General features: G+C 42.4%; 1 protein-coding gene across 1 annotated transcript in view; it reads right to left on the bottom strand.

The window, feature by feature from the left end:
- Positions 1 to 16,582, bottom strand: part of cep89 (centrosomal protein 89) — a 119,544-nt gene that overhangs the window by 66,879 nt on the left and 36,083 nt on the right. The window contains exons 9-13 of the mRNA XM_078210777.1: positions 12,337 to 12,555; positions 11,942 to 12,078; positions 7,757 to 7,807; positions 5,674 to 5,757; positions 3,729 to 3,832 (exon numbers count right to left, since the gene is read on the bottom strand). Of these exons, the coding sequence (XP_078066903.1) occupies positions 3,729 to 3,832; positions 5,674 to 5,757; positions 7,757 to 7,807; positions 11,942 to 12,078; positions 12,337 to 12,555 (595 nt within the window). The remainder of the gene's footprint in view (positions 1 to 3,728; positions 3,833 to 5,673; positions 5,758 to 7,756; positions 7,808 to 11,941; positions 12,079 to 12,336; positions 12,556 to 16,582) is intronic.

Here is a 16,582-nt window from a genome sequence, read left to right as displayed (position 1 = left end):
CTAGATTGGCTATTAGCAGAAAAAGGGGGTATATGTGTTATGTTTGGAGATCAATGCTGCACATTCATCCCTAACAACACTGATTCGAAAGGTTCGTTCACTAAAGCTATGACCAAATTACAAAATCTAAGGAAAGAAATGCATGACAATGCTGGATTTGGCCATAATATTTGGAATTGGCTTCATAATGTATTCGGACAATGGGGAGCATGGTTTGCAAAGGCAGGGGTCATAGTAGTAATAGTAATAATCGTAATTGGACTAATCTTTTGTTGTTTACTGCCTGCTTTGAGATCTTTTATTACCAGACTAATGACACGACAAATGGTAGTGCGAATAGACAATGAACAAATCCCCGAACAAGAAGTCCAGGAATGGGGCCAAGTTGAACTACCCCCACCGAATAGACTCATGATAACTATGATTGAGACTGACACTCCTTATCTTGCAAAATAACACTAAAGACTGCAAGAGAGGGGAAGATCTGTTTCGATGCGTTAAAAGAAGATGGAAATTTGATTTGTATACAGTGATCAGTATTTTCCCTCCTCAGGAACAAGGACTGTTGACACAAACTCTACCGCTCAAGTTCACGGTTCATCGAATTCGATCCAGGAGACTGAGCTATCAACTGAACTGACAAACAAGAGAAACTGAAACTGAAAGACTGTGTAAACTAAATAGTAGTAGCGGCGACAAAGCGCGGGAAAAGAATTGTGTAAACTGTGATAATTGTACTCTCCCTCCTTGTGATAGCATGGGAAAAGCAGGGGTAGGATGGATGGGGATAATACTAGTACTTAGTATGGGTGGCAAAGGTGAAAGTGAACAGGAAAAAGACAGATCGCATGTAAATACTTACCTATATATGTCATATATATATGCAGAAAAATTGAATATAAGCAAATGTTGGGTCTGCACACACATCCCAAGCCATTCCAGAGAAGGCCTACCACTCCAGTCTCTCCCCTTTCAGATTGCAGAAACTGTAGAATGGATATTGAGACAAAATAAGACAGGGAAGGGAGGAGACATGACAATGTGGGAGTCGGCTGGGTATAGGATGACCAGGTTTGCTACATGGTACCAACCAACTTACAACCATTCCCAGTTCCCACCTGTACTGACGGTCCCAAAACCGAATGGACCAGGATCCCTCTGTTTGAAGAAAAAGGGGAATGGAGCAAGAGTTGGAGAAAGTAAATGTCAACAAACTGTGGAATGGCAACCACCCGTGAAAGATTTAAGTACAGTTGGTATGTTCAATATAGACTGGACTGAAATATGCAACATCACATCAAGCAACATGTGGGAAGGAAAAACTATACAACCTTGGATGACGTTGGCTGATAACTTTACGGCCTACAATGGAACTTACTTTTTATGCGGTACAAAGGCATATCCCTGGCTTCCTGCGAACTGGACAGGCTCCTGTTATCTGGGATATGTAGTGCCCTATATGCACCACCTGCCCTCCCTACAAAGCCACCCTTCGCGAGCAAAACGAACAGTCAGTAAGACTGAATGGTTCTTTATGATGGCCTTTCCATTATATGGGAGAGGAAGAACAGCAAACGAGTTAATTCTGATGGCCTCAGCCCTGGAACAACTGGCTAATGTCACTGCAGCTGAAGCTCGAACAACGGGGCAAGCCTTGACAGAAGTATCAGCAGAACTAATGGCAGTCCGCACAGTAGCACTACAAAATCGACTGGCTTTGGACTATCTATTGGCTTCACAAGGAGGAACATGTGCCATAATTAAACAAGAATGCTGCACTTACATACCAGATAAATCTGAGAATATAACTAACCTTGCAAAGCATATAAAGGCACAAGCAGACCAACTCCAAAAGATAGGTCACGAATTCCATGATTATAGTCCACCTGGATGGTTGGGACATGGGATGTTTGACTGGATTTTTAAATCATTTATGTTACTGCTACTTATAATAGTAGGGATAGCGTTAGCAGGATGCTTATGTCAATGTGTAATTAACAGGGCAATGGACAGCATGTACTATTAGCAATAGTACGAAAGTAAGAGGGGATAATATGACCCTAGATACGCCAAAGAACCCATACACAGAGGAAATACTTAAATGATCAAACAAAAATCAAGGAGGGAGAGATGTGTTAATACAAAGTGTATTTGTGATGAATTGTCAGGTAAAGGGAATCTGGAGGAGCAGCTTACAATTAGGCTATTAATAAACAAAAGGGATATTGATCCTACACTTAAGCTCCTCCACATTTCGTAAAACCGAAACATGACTAAGAAATATATTGGAAAAATATATCATAAAATAGTTTAGTGAGACTAATAATAAGTCTCAAAGGGGGGGACATGTAAGAGATAATCATTAACATAGAAAAGATCATCACTCCCTAAGAAGCTCTCACATAACTATATACTGTTATACCCCATATCTTATTAAGCATACACTTGTACCCTTTTAAGTGCACATTATCTTACCAGGCCAATACACATAGATACACACATATCATCAATGGATGAACATGAAAGCTAAAAGAAGTCAAGCAAACACACACACAAGCTGAAAATAATTTCCTAAATGAACATAAGAAAGAGAGAAAACACACATCTTAAAAAAGACTTAGCCTAGCAGGATACCCCACAATGGTTGAACAAACAACAACCTTGGCTAAATAGATAACAAACTTCAGATAAGAAGGCAAGATGAAACCACAATGATATCATAGCACATTCATGAGTGACCAATCCAAAAGAAGACATATCCTAGGTCTAGTAAACAATGGTGGCCGACGAAAAATGGCCTTGGGTCTGCAAAGATAGCCTTGAATGTAAGATAAGAATGATGAGATATGAAGCTAAAATGTGTATAAAAAGACTGCAAGCGAGTAGGTTCATTGGATTCATCCGGAAATCCCGGCTTTGTTGACTTGTATTGGAAAATAAAGCCTTGCTGCCTGGAAGATCAAGACTCAGACTCTCTATTCTGATTGGCGGACTCTCATTGCCGTCCACAGGGAACCACGGCAGGGGCAAGAGAGGTAACATTCAGTGCCTCTGCCCTCTCCCACCGAATCGCACGAGACATACTTGTTTTGAGTTTTCCTTCTATGGAGACACAGCAATCTCTCTCATTTGCTGAATCTTATTCAGAAGGGTCTATAAGTCAGTTCCATTGAAATTGTGGAGCCTTTTTCTCTGCCTTGTAATATCTTTCTTTGGCTAACTCTGCTAAACATTCTGGTGGAAGACAGAATTTAAAATTGGGACAAAGTTTGAGAAACTATCTAATCCAGCTATTTGATTCTTTGTCAACTTAGTGACCCAAGCATTCTGCTACTTATATCCTATTCCTGAGCTCACTGCTGCATATTTCAGCCATACTTAACTTTTGGAAGATTGCATTTCAATTTAAGAACTTACCTAACAGTACCCTGACTATTATAAAGGGTTTGTACAATCAAACCACTGAGGCTAAATGAGTTAAGCCAACAAAATTTTGGTGGGTTAGTATTTCAGAGCGCTACAGGTCAGCATTTCTGGGCACTGCAGGTCAAAAAGTACTGATTCAGGGGTGCAAAGCCAGCAGAGTAGCCTTGTGAGATTTTGGGACTGCTATGCTGAACCTGCCCCGAGTACTATTTTCTGCTAATCTCCAATGCACTGTTAAAGGACTGATGTTATATGCACTGCAAGTCAAAGCGCCTGGTTTAGTTTAACTTAGTTTGTCATACCACTCTCTGCTGGTTATAGCTCCACTCCTCTCGCGCTGCTGATGAAGCTGTTTATTCTCTCTCACCACCTCTTCCACTCGAGCTCTGAAATTCTTAATTTCCTTCTGTGAATGAATAGAAAAATGCAAAGATCAGGTGACGTAATCACAAATAACTAAGGACAGAAAAGCAATAAACCAACTTTTCTTCAGATAAACTTTTGCATTAATTCCAGAGACACAGTGCATTCCTAAATAGAGAAAGGATTTAATTTGGCGATGCAAATAGTTGTTAATTTACAAAGGTCATTCAGACTCGAAATGTTAGCTCCGTTCTCTCTCCACAGATGCTGTCAGACCTGCTGAGATTTTCCAGCATTTTCTCTTTTTACAGCAAAATAGCACATTGGGCCATCAACCGAACATACTCATGCTTCAGAGGTGTCTTGTTGGAGGTGGGGGTCAACATGGCAGAGGCTACCCACCTGGCAGCAGTGAGTAGTGAACTAAACACTTAATGAGCCAATTGATGGAGTTGATTGGATCTGTTATATGGCATGCTTTCCTATCTTAGCCAAGGCGTAAAATTTAAGAGTAGGGAAGTGATGATAGAACTGTAGACAGTGCTAGTTAGACCACAGCTTGAGTACTTTGCACAATTTTGGTCACCAAATTACAGGATGGATGTGATTGAACTGGAGATGGCACAGATGGGAATTACTAGAATGTTGCCAGGACTGGAAAATTTTATATACGAGAAAGATTGGATTGACTGGAGTTGTTTTCATTGAGCAGTGATTACTTTGAAGTATCAAAATGAAGGGCCTCGATAAAGATGACCTATTCACCTTAACAGTGGCAAGGTAAATCAGGGGCATAGATTTTAAAGTACTTTGCAGAAGGATAAGAGGGGAGTTGAGGAAACCTTTTTAACCCAGACAATGGTATGAAACTGCCTGAAAGACTTGGGCTTTGACATGAATAGCTGTGACCTACATGTCTATGGATTTAGTACAGGAAGATGGGATTAAGCTTGGTAATTCTACAGCAATTAACATGGACATGGACACCTTCTATGTCATAAATTTCCTAAGACTTTTTAAAGATTCCAACAGCAGGTGAGCCCTTGCTAAAGCTGGAGCCTGGTAGGCAACCGAAGGCAACCTTCCAGTGGCAGGCTATGGGACCATCAATGCCTCAACCTGGTCGCCTCAACACAGGCCTGTACGATGCAACTTCCTTAACCACCAAACCCTCTGGCCTGACAGCTGTGGCTGTGCATAATTTTTAATTTTTCACAATGTTAAAAAAGTATGTGTCCATTTTGAGGCTCCCTCTCAGACTCTTGCCTTCCTCAGCAGCACCCTTCTCCCTCGGTGGGACTGCCAGTGGGACATTAACCATTCTACCTGTTGGGCCTCACGCGCGTGCCCCCCCCCCCCCCCCCAAGCTCCACCCACCATCCTTATTTAAACAGAGTTCCTGAGGCAGCTTCTGATTTGACCACCTCCAGAAAGACTGCGACTAACATTGTGCCACAACCACTTTCAAGTCCCAACCTGGAATTGAGGATGACATTGGGAATGTGGCCCAACCAAGAAAATTGAGTTCAATGTGTTTTCATACCGTCAAAAAAATTCAGGGCTCCAATTTATTTTAAAACTAGTATAAAATACCAAGGCACTGTGCTAGAGTAAAAGAATAGAAACTGTTGCACGTTAATTGCTCACAGCTTTTTCCCGAACTCGCCTGGTAGACAAAACAGTAGGAAAGGGAGAGGCACCAGGATCGGGGGAGAGCAAAGTACAAGTCGCCATGAAATATTCTGACATCACCTCGCAGAAGTTTTCATTCAGGACCCTTACCCAACATATTCGAAACTTGTGGAAGGCACCTGGGATTTTAAAAAAGACAGGATGGAACCCTTAGGCAGGCTTATTTAATGTTTTCTACCATCACCAGTATACCTCATGTGCTTGCATTGCAGCATCCTTTTCCCGTAATTGGTCTTCATAGGCCAAAAGAAGGGGCGACAAGTACTTCATGTCTACCTGTGAGAAAAATTATATTTAATTTTACTATAAATTTAAAAAGGGCTTAGAATGATTAGTACTTCACACCGTAATACTGAATCACGTACAATAGAGAACATCTCAATTAAATTGCCTCTCCCAGGACCATGGCTACAGGTAGGGTGGTATAGCTAAGGAAGTGTTTCATTGTGATGCTCCAACCTTCATAGTGAGGGCAGGATTGATGAACCACTTGGTCTTTTGCTAACCATCAATTTTATACATTAATATTTCATATATACTGGGAAAGAACAAAGAGAACAAGCTACGCGGCAGTTTGAAGTGCATTGTTGCAATCTCTGTCTAAAGTAATAAATGAATATGCAAAGGTTGACTGATCTGGTTACAAATTACAGGGTTTAACATTAAGGAACGGTAGGCATTAATTTCAGGAATAGAATTCCACAATAGTTAGAGAAACTGCGAAAGCATTGCAGTGCGCAATTTGTACCTAGTTGAATTAGACACACCCTATTGTAACAGCCGGAGCACATTATGTATACGGAGCAGCCTCCAGACGATGTGAGCTCACTGCTGGATGCAGGTGACAATACAATATTACAATATTACAGAATGACCATGTTGAGATTTAAATTTTGTCAGCAATCAGTTTATTATACCACTGCTATACTTTCTTTGAGAAGTCAGATCATAAGACATAGGAGCAGAAGTAAGCCATTTGGCCCGAGAGTCCACTCCACCATTCAACGAGATCGTGGCTGATCTGATATAATCCTCAGCTCCACTTTCCTGTCTTATCCCCATAGCTCTCGATTCCCTTACCAATTAAGTATGTCTATCTCAGCCTTGAACATACTTAATGACCCAACTACCAAAGCTATCTGTGGTAAAGAATTCCACAGATTCACTACCCTCAGAAGAATTTCTCCTAGTTTCTGTCTTAAATGGGCTTACTCTTACTCTGAGATTATGTCCTCTGATCCTAGGCTCTCCCACAAGGGGAAACAATCTCTCAGCATCTACCTTGTCAAGCTCCCTGAGAATCCTATATGTCCCAATAAATTCACCTCCCATTCTTCTAAATTCCACTGAATACAGGTCCAATCTACTTAACCTCTCCTCGTAAGAAAAGATCCAAGATCAATTTAGTGAACCTTCTCTGAACTGCCTCCAATGCCAGTACATCTTTCCTTAGATAAGTGGACCAGAAGTGTTCATAATATTCCAGGTGTGGCCTAACTAGTGTCTTATATAGTTTTAGCAAGACCTTTTAATTTGTTTTTACTCCATTTCCTTTGAAATAATGCATTTGTATCGTATCAAGAATAATACTTCTGCACATACACCTAATCCTGTGTGCGCACAGGAATATTATAGAGACAGAAGGCAGATATTTACTAATAAATTCGTATAAAAAGTACATTCGGTAATACCTGGCAAGCTGAAAAAGTGTGGCCTACTTTATTTCATTATGAGGGCAGAGTATAAAATGAGATGCTGATTAATTATCTCCCCTTTTGCATTAGCATCCAAGTCAAATTTCAAATGTAAGGAATTTTCAATACACATATACAAAGTACATATAAAAACTGAGGTATTACTATGAAACAATGATTTCACCCTGTATACAATTTTATGTTAGTCCTAGGTCTGGTCTTGAAATAATCATAATAGCGACACTCATATTAACACGAATACATTGAAACAGTAACCAGATTGTGGCTTTCAATAGGGGAGTGTTCTTTAGGGTTACATGTTCATAAGTGGTGAGAAATCACTTTATTGTACACTTGATGAGAAACAGGATATCTGCAACAGATTAGGACCTAGGCCATAAATTTACAGCGGTGCTCATGGAAATGCATCAATTTTATATGGCACACTACTTGCTGAAATCATTAAAATTATTTTTTTCATTCTAAAACATGGCCAAGGCTAAAAGTACAATTATAAAGTTCATAAATTGCTTCTGTCAAACTAAGCTTTTTACAATCCTAAAATGTTATCATGTACTTACGAGCCATGGTGGTGGTGGTCCTGACATTGGAATGCAAGTACTACGCAATGCCTGAAATAAATGCAAGAATTAGTTACCCACAGAATATGTATTTATAGATTAGCAAGTCGCCCAAGGGTGATAACTTAGGTATAGCAGGGAAAGGACAGTGGTTAGTACTGCTGCCTCACAGTGCCAGGGACCTGGGTTCGATTCTCAGCTTGGGTCACTGTTTGTGGGGAATCTGCATGTTCTCCGTGTCTGCGTGGGTTTCTTTTGGGTGCTCCAGTTTCCTCCCACGTGCTGGTTAGGTACATTGGCCATGCTAAATTCTCCCTCAGTGTATCCGAATAGGCACTGGAGTGTGGCAACTAGGGGATTTTCACAGTAATTTCATTGCAGTGTGACTGTAAGCCTACTTGTGACTAATAAATAAACTTTGTTTTACATAATGCACAGTTAGGGAGATGGAAGTTGGGTTATGTAAATTCTGGGAGGGAAGGAAGGAAGAGGCGAAAGCCGGAGGGACCTGTGTCTTTGAATTACTAGTCCAGTAACAATACCACTACACGACCACCTCCCATCAGACTCCGTTTCTCCTGAAGTCCCACCATCTGCAACTTGGACCTCATGCCAGATAGTGGAATGAGTGTGAAGTTAGATTGAGAAGATGCATAGAGCAGGAACATTCTGCATGTTACCGGCAATGCCAGTTGCTCTCGGTCACTGCCAACACGACAATTCACAGCATCATCTCTTCCAAGCGATTCAGTAGCTGCAGCCATGTCTATCTCCTGCCAATTCTCTGCTGTTGCCTCCTGTTAGGGCAACCTTATACTCCAAGAGACGGGGAGAGAGTCAGCCAATATGGTGCAAAGTATTTGGGAATGTTCCTGCCATAGCTAAAAGGGTGTGAAAGCTGTAAGATGTAGTAAGTGTGTAAGGATGAGGTGAATCATCTGAATGTTAGGCATGAGTCTTGATTACTAGAGATTATTGATGGGTGAATAATGAGGGTTTGGTGCACGGAGCAGTGTGTGAAGTTGGTGGTGTGGTGGATAGGAGATGGCAGCTAAAGATGCATTCACTGGCTTTGACCTCTTGCATAAGGTCACTGAAGAATTTGCAGTACTGCAACCACGTTCTTGGCCTGTACTCCTTGAACTGACATCTGTGGCTTCCTGCTTCCATCCCTTTTACAGTGTATCTGTAGGTTTTCCTGGACGCCTCTTTTGCACCTTCTGGACTGATGTCTCTAGCAAGATATTAGAGAACCTGAGAGCTCTCTCTCTGGCCTGCAGTTCAATGGATAGTCTCATTCCTTCTCTGAAACATTTTTTGATATACAGTTCCATCAACTGCTGCTGTCTGAATGCACTTCCCCTTTAGGAAGTAGAGGTTGCTTATGAAAAGTGCAGCTGGCTGCAACTTGTGCTAACCACAGACACGCCTCAGCCACCCGCTGAACATCCAGCAGTCAATAGTACATTTAGCACTGGCTATGTGTCACATTCATTGAGATTAGTGGGCAGCAAAGACTGCGTGTTGCCTGCATCATGTCAGTCGATGTGAGTTTATCACACATCCCGATCTCTGCATCCTAAAACTAGCACTTAGCCAGTAGAATAGTCTGCACCCTTGGGCTATGCATCAGTCGGAGATCCCCATCCCAAGAACTAGCTCACAATCTCCCCCGTTTCCTGATGCACTGAAGCACCCATTAGAAATTACATGCACCTTCAGTACGAGAAGAAATTAGAAACTGAGGTTCAGCAATGTTAAATTTTGTCCCTAGCAGAGAGAATAGATACAGTTTCTTGATAGTGTGGGAACCCAGAGAAATCAGAGAGGGATACAGAATTTAAGGGGTACAGAATTTAACAGCTGTACGTGCAAAAATCATGATCTTAATTCTGGTCAGTAGTTCAAGTAGCCCCCATTGACAAGATTTTAAATACTTTTTACATAAATCAAATATATTCTTTGGAATATTTTAAGGTTAAAATGAAATTTATGACAAGAGGAGCAGGAATAGTTTTGTAAATACAAATGCATGTGTGCAGCATCTTACAATGAAATCCAGAGTCTGAAAAGATAACTTCATCAACGGCAAAATGAGAAAAATCTGAACAAAAGGAGCTTCATAATTGGTAGCAATTTCAAATCCCAAAGCCCTGGCCTTGGATTGCCACCATTAACCCCACAGTAAATTGCCAGAAAAAATCTTTGTAAGCTAGATCTTTCTGGGTCCAGCTTTGTGATTCTGACAACTTTACTTTGAGGCTGGCCTCTGGCTTTGTGTGACCAGCCCAGCAGAAGTAAGCAGCAGCACTACTGTACCGAACCAATTTAACAGCAGCTACTATATTCCTCATTTTCTGAAAACAAATTTTTATCACAGAAACATACATCCATTTCACCTCTTACAAAAGTTCCGTCATCAAAATCTGAAGAGAAGAAACACTAGTTTCATATGGAGAGATGGTAGTTAAAAAAGGAGAAACTAATAGAACATTATCTGCACATGCTTCCTAGTATCAGTCAGCTGTAGCATTTGTTGAAGACTAATTTGGATCTCTTTCAAGCAAATAGGTGCAGTTGATTTGAGTTAGATTGTGGGGTACACACCTAGATTGGGGACAGGTGCTAAAATCTAAAGGCAAGTAAAGAAAAACCGGTAAGGGTACCAATTATATTTCAATAGCTTTAATTTGTGGGCACACAATACCTCTGGGGAGCAAATTCAAGGAAGCATAGGCATTAATGGTTGCATGAAAATGGAAATTAGGATAAACTATATTGATAGAGCTTAGCAAAACATGCAAGTGTAACCCAGCTGCTCACTTGAGCCGCCATTCTCCCATTGCAACCCGCAACTTTTCTGTCAGGTTGCGATGGGAGACGCGCGCCTACGGCCTTGAACAGGGATTCGCGCATACGCCGGGAATGCATGCGCATCTCCCAGAGCCGGCAAACAGTCGCCGGTCAGACCACACTGGAAACTGGCGGGAAGGCAGGTAAGTTATTTAAATCTTTTCTGCACGTATTTTAAATATGTATATTTGTGCATTATCGAATCTCCCACCCCATCAGGAGTACTTCATTCCAGCAGGGTTTAGAGTAGCTCCTCACGTTCGGGGAACTAACGGGAGACCCTGCCGGAATGAAGGGGGGGCAATTGGGTCCCCCAAAGGGGTTGAGCGGCAGGAGGGTGGTGCCCCCTGGACATGGGCACCCTGGCAGTGCCAGCCTGTGCCCCCTGCACTGCCCAAGGGGCAAGGTGCCCATGCCCAAGGGGCACCTTGGCACTGCCCACCAGGCATCGGGCAGTGCCATGGGGACGGGGCCTACTGTGAGTGGGGCCTAGGGGTGATCGGTGGGGGTTCCCGCTGCCACTCTGCATGGGGATCGGTCTGGAATGGAGGGAGGGAAGCGATTGGGACGGGGTTGGGTGGGGCACCTCCGGGGAGTCTGACCCCGGGGAGGTCAGTGGGGAGAGGGTGTCAGGGTGAGGGGAGTGGGGCCTGGACATCGGGGCGCTCCGGGACAGGTTGGGGGGGGTGGGGGGGAGAAGGGTCAGGGCTGGCCCAGGAATTGCTGTGGGGGCCGCGATCGTGCCATGGGGAGGGCTGGAGGGGCAGCACTGTGGGGGTCCCGGGCTGGCCAGCAATTGAGCTGGCCCGCAAACGGGTTGACAGTTTGGGGCCCTGCGCATGCGCAGAGCTCCAGAACTGTCAGACTCCGGCGTGAATAGGCTCCGGCCCCCTGGGTTTTTAATGAGATTCACGACTGGGACCTCTGCAGTGCACGGAGATTCATGCGAGAAGCTGAACTAACAGAACAATCAGGATTTAGAATAGTTTTCCCACCAATTCAGCACTTTTGGGAGAATTGGGACCTTGATGTGGCAAGTCTCATGCCGTTAATTTTTTTTGGCCAGGGAACATACCAGGTTTGAGGCTGAATATTAAGATTGTTTTATACCTGTAACAAAGTTACATCTGCTGCCTGACATCAGTGTGTTAACAAGCTGTTTATCGATAAAGTGTGAGCAACAGCACAAATACAAATCTATTTGATGAGTACTGTACATTTAAATGGTGGAGGAGTGAGCGGATTGACTTGGAAATTACTGAGCTCAACACTGAAAAAGCTACATTAAAAAATGGAAAAAGGGGAAAAATTCAATTTTTAGTATTTGTTTACCTCATGTACAGGTCTGTATTTGGTTTGATAGCGACTTAGTTCTACATTTAAACGATGGATGGTCATTTTCAAGGCATCATTTTCATCCACAAGTTCCTGAGCTTGTTGCCTGAGTGAAAGTAGTTCTGTTTTTTCAACTAGGAAATGGTAATTAGAAAGTTAAAAGAAGTTTTAGTATTTGTTGAAATTTTACTAACAAATTGTTTCAAAAATCTTTGCTAAAGGTGAAAGTAGATTTCTATTATGCACAAGAAAATATAAATAAGCATCTGTAGAATTAAAATACAATGCAGTTTATAATAGCATGTTTCTAATAAATATTTTACTCTTGAAGTTAAAGAGTTTCAATCTTTTAGCCACTATTATACTATTGAAGGAAGGATAATATTTCCGACCTTCCCTTGCTTGGCTATTCTCAGCTTCTTGTTTTTTATGATTCTCTTTTTCCAGTCGCTCCACTTTAAGCTTCATCCCTTCGAGCCGTTGAGTCAGGCTGCAAGCCTGATGGGCAATGACCTGATTTTCAGTAACCAATGTCTGGTTTCTTTCCTTTAGTTCTTGTAGCAGCTCCTTTCGGATCTCCATCAGCTCTCGGTTAGCTTTAACTGTTAAACCTGCAGTACCACAAATACAACACATTACATAGTAAATACGCCAAAACAAAGGATACCAATATCTTGGTTATACAAGTCCATGGAAATAATTCAAACCCATATGAAAACAGCACCTGAGTATTTTAGGTGAGTTATATCACGTGCATAATTTATATAGCTTCTAAGAAATTATTTCTGCTGTACCGTAGATTTGTGTGGCCAAAGTTCAAAATTGTTCTTAGTTTGAAATAAATGCCATATGCATTGCATCCCCTAATATACCCCTCCTTAAAACCTCTTTGTCCAAGCTTTTGGTCATCATCCCAAATATGATATGCAAATGAAAATGGTTTCTTAACATACCTACAGTCTGCAGAGCTCAAAGGACAATTTCAGTAAAATGTTCAACGTCAATCAAAGTCAAATTAGCTAAAAATGGAACCAAAATCCTACTTTACATGGATTATTTTCTTCTAAATTTCAGCTGAGAATCTAGAAAAAACAAAACATTACAGCTTAGGAACAAACCCTTTGACCTTCCAAGCCCGTGCCGATCATGATGCCCTAACCAAACTAAAAAAAACCTTCTGCTCTTACTCGGTCCATATCCCTCGATTACCTATTCATGTACCCATCCAGATGTCTCTTAAATGTTGCTAAAGTGCTGACTTTCACCATCTCCTCTGGCAGTGAATTCCAGGTACCCATCACTTTCTGCGTGAAAAACCTCACCCCGCGCACCTCTCTTAAACTTTCCCCCTCTCACCTTGAACCTCTGCCCTCTTATAACTTGACACTTCCACCCTGGGAAAAAGCCTCTGACTTTCCATCCTATCTATGCCTCACATAATTTTGTACACCTCTATCAGGTCTCCTCTCAGCCTCCGCCTTTCCAGTGAAAATAATCTTGGTGACAACAATCCTCATAGCCAATACCCTCGAGACCAGGCAACATCCTGGCGAACCTTCTTTGCACTCTCTCCAAAACTTCCATGTCCTTCTGGTTGTGTAGCAACCAGAACTGCACATAATACTCCAAATGCAGCCTAACCAAGGTTTTATATAGCTGCAACATGATTTGCCAACTCTTGTACCCAATGCCCCAGCCAATGAAGGCAAGCATGCCACATGCCTTCTTAATCACATTGGCCACTTGCGTTGCCACTTTTAGAGAATTGTGGACCTGTATGCCCAGAGCCCTCTGTATGTTAATGTTCCTAAGGGTTCTGCCATTTACAGTATATTTCACAGCTAAATTTGATCCTCCAAAATGCATCACCTCGCATTTGTCCAGACTAAACTCCATCTGCCGTTTCTGTCCCCAAGTCTTCAATCTATCTATATCCTGTTGAATCCTCTGACAATCTCTGACACTATCAGCAACTCACCAATCTTCATGTCATCTGCAAACTTACTAATCAGACCACCCACATTTTCCTCCAGATATGTGCTACAAACAACAGAGGTCCTAACACTGATTCCTGCGGAACACTACTAGCTACAGATCTCCATTCTGAAAAAACCCTTCCACCACTACTCTTTGTCTTCTATAACCAAGCCAGTTCTGTATCCATCTAGCCAGCCCACCCCAAATCCCATGCGATTTTAGTTTTTGCACCAGTCTGCCATGTGGAACCTTGTCAAACGGCTTACTAAAGTCAATATAAACTACATCCACAACCCTTCCCTCATCAATTAAACTACATCCACAACCCTTCCCTCATCACCTCTTCAAAAAACTCAATCAAGTTGGTGATACATGACCTTCCCCATACAAAATCATGTTGCCTGTCACTAACCAGTCCATTTTCTTTCAAATGTGCAACTATCCTGTCCCTCAGTATCTTCTCCAAAAGCTTCCCCACCACAGACGTCAGGCTCACCAGCCTATAAATTCCTGGATTATCCCTGCTTCCTTTCTTAAACAAGGGAACAACATTGGCTATTCCCCAATCCTCTGGAACTTCACCTGTGGTCAAAGAGGATGTGAAGATGTCTGTTAAGGCCCTAGCTATTTCTCCCCTTGTCTCCCGCATTAACCTGGGATAGATTCCATCCGGCCCCGGGGACTTGTCTACCTTAATGTAATCTAGGATACCCAACACAGGGGAGTAGAATAGACAGTATTACAGTTGATAAGGAGGATGTGCAGGATATTCTGGAGGGTCTGAAAATAGATAAATCCCCTGGTCCGGATGGGATTTATCCAAGGATTCTCTGGGAGGCAAGAGAAGTGATTGCAGAGCCTCTGGCTCTGATCTTCAGGTCGTCGTTGGCCTCTGGTATAGTACCAGAAGATTGGAGGTTAGCGAATGTTGTCCCATTGTTTAAGAAGGGGAACAGAGACTTCCCCGGGAATTATAGACCGGTGAGTCTCACTTCTGTTGTCGGCAAGATGTTGGAAAAAATTATAAGGGATAGGATTTATAGTTATTTGGAGAGTAATGAATTGATAGGTGATAGTCAGCATGGTTTTGTGGCAGGTAGGTCGTGCCTTACTAACCTTATTGAGTTTTTTGAGAAAGTGACCAAGGAGGTGGATGGGGGCAAGGCAGTGGACGTGGTATATATGGATTTTAGTAAGGCATTTGATAAGGTTCACCATGGTAGGCTTCTGCAGAAAATGCAGATGTATGGGATTGGGGGTGATCTAGGAAATTGGATCAGGAATTGGCTAGCGGATAGGAAACAGAGGGTGGTGGTTGATAGTAAATATTCATCATGGAGTGCGGTTACAAGTGGTGTACCTCAGGGATCTGTTTTGGGGCCACTGCTGTTTGTAATATTTATTAATGATCTGGATGAGGGTATAGTTGGGTGGATTAGCAAATTTGCTGATGACACCAAAGTCGGTGGTGTGGTAGACAGTGAGGAAGGGTGTCGTAGTTTGCAGGAAGACTTAGACAGGTTGCAAAGTTGGGCCGAGAGGTGGCGGATGGAGTTTAATGCGGAGAAGTGTGAGGTAATTCACTTTGGTAGGAATAACAGATGTGTTGAGTATAGGGCTAACGGGAGGACTTTGAATAGTGTGGAGGAGCAGAGGGATCTAGGTGTATGTGTGCATAGATCCCTGAAAGTTGGGAATCAAGTAGATAAGGTTGTTAAGAAGGCATATGGTGTCTTGGCGTTTATTGGTAGGGGGATTGAATTTAGGAGTCGTAGCGTTATGTTGCAACTGTACACAACTCTGGTGCGGCCGCACTTGGAGTACTGTGTGCAGTTCTGGTCCCCACATTACAGGAAGGATGTGGAGGCTTTGGAGAGGGTGCAGAGGAGGTTTACCAGGATGTTGCCTGGTATGGAGGGGAGATCCTATGAGGAGAGGCTGAGGGATTTGGGATTGTTTTCGCTGGAAAGGCGGCGGCTAAGAGGGGATCTTATTGAAACATATAAGATGATTAGAGGTTTAGATAGGGTGGATAGTGATAGCCTTTTTCCTCTGATGGAGAAATCCAGCACGAGGGGGCATGGCTTTAAATTGAGGGGGGGTAGTTATAGAACCGATGTCAGGGGTAGGTTCTTTACCCAGAGGGTGGTGAGGGATTGGAATGCCCTGCCAGCATCAGTTGTAAATGCGCCTAGTTTGGGGGCGTTTAAGAGATCCGTAGATAGGTTCATGGACGAAAAGAAATTGGTTTAGGTTGGAGGGTCACAGTTTTTTTTTAACTGGTCGGTGCAACATCGTGGGCCGAAGGGCCTGTTCTGCGCTGTAATGTTCTATGTTCTATGTTCTAACACTTCCTCCTTCGATATATTGACATTCTCTAGAGCGTTCAGAGACCCATCCATGACCTCAACATCCATCATATCCTTCTCCTTGGTGAATACTGATACAAAGTATTCATTAAGGATCTCACCCACTTGCTGTGGCTACATGCATAACTTCTTTCTATTTGTAAGTTGTAGCAGATTGATTTGAAATTTACATCAGAATAAAAATATGTTTTTTAAAATCAGCCATTTAAACATATCAAAACAGTTACATACAAACAAGTAAAATGTATTAATCATCCAGATTCATAACCAATAGTCCTTCATAAATTGTCAT

The sequence above is a fragment of the Mustelus asterias genome, chromosome 4 (genome assembly GCF_964213995.1).
Source record: "Mustelus asterias chromosome 4, sMusAst1.hap1.1, whole genome shotgun sequence".
NCBI lineage: Eukaryota > Metazoa > Chordata > Chondrichthyes > Carcharhiniformes > Triakidae > Mustelus > Mustelus asterias.
Note: the sequence above shows the minus strand (reverse complement) of the source record. Positions and strands in the feature narration are given on the sequence as shown.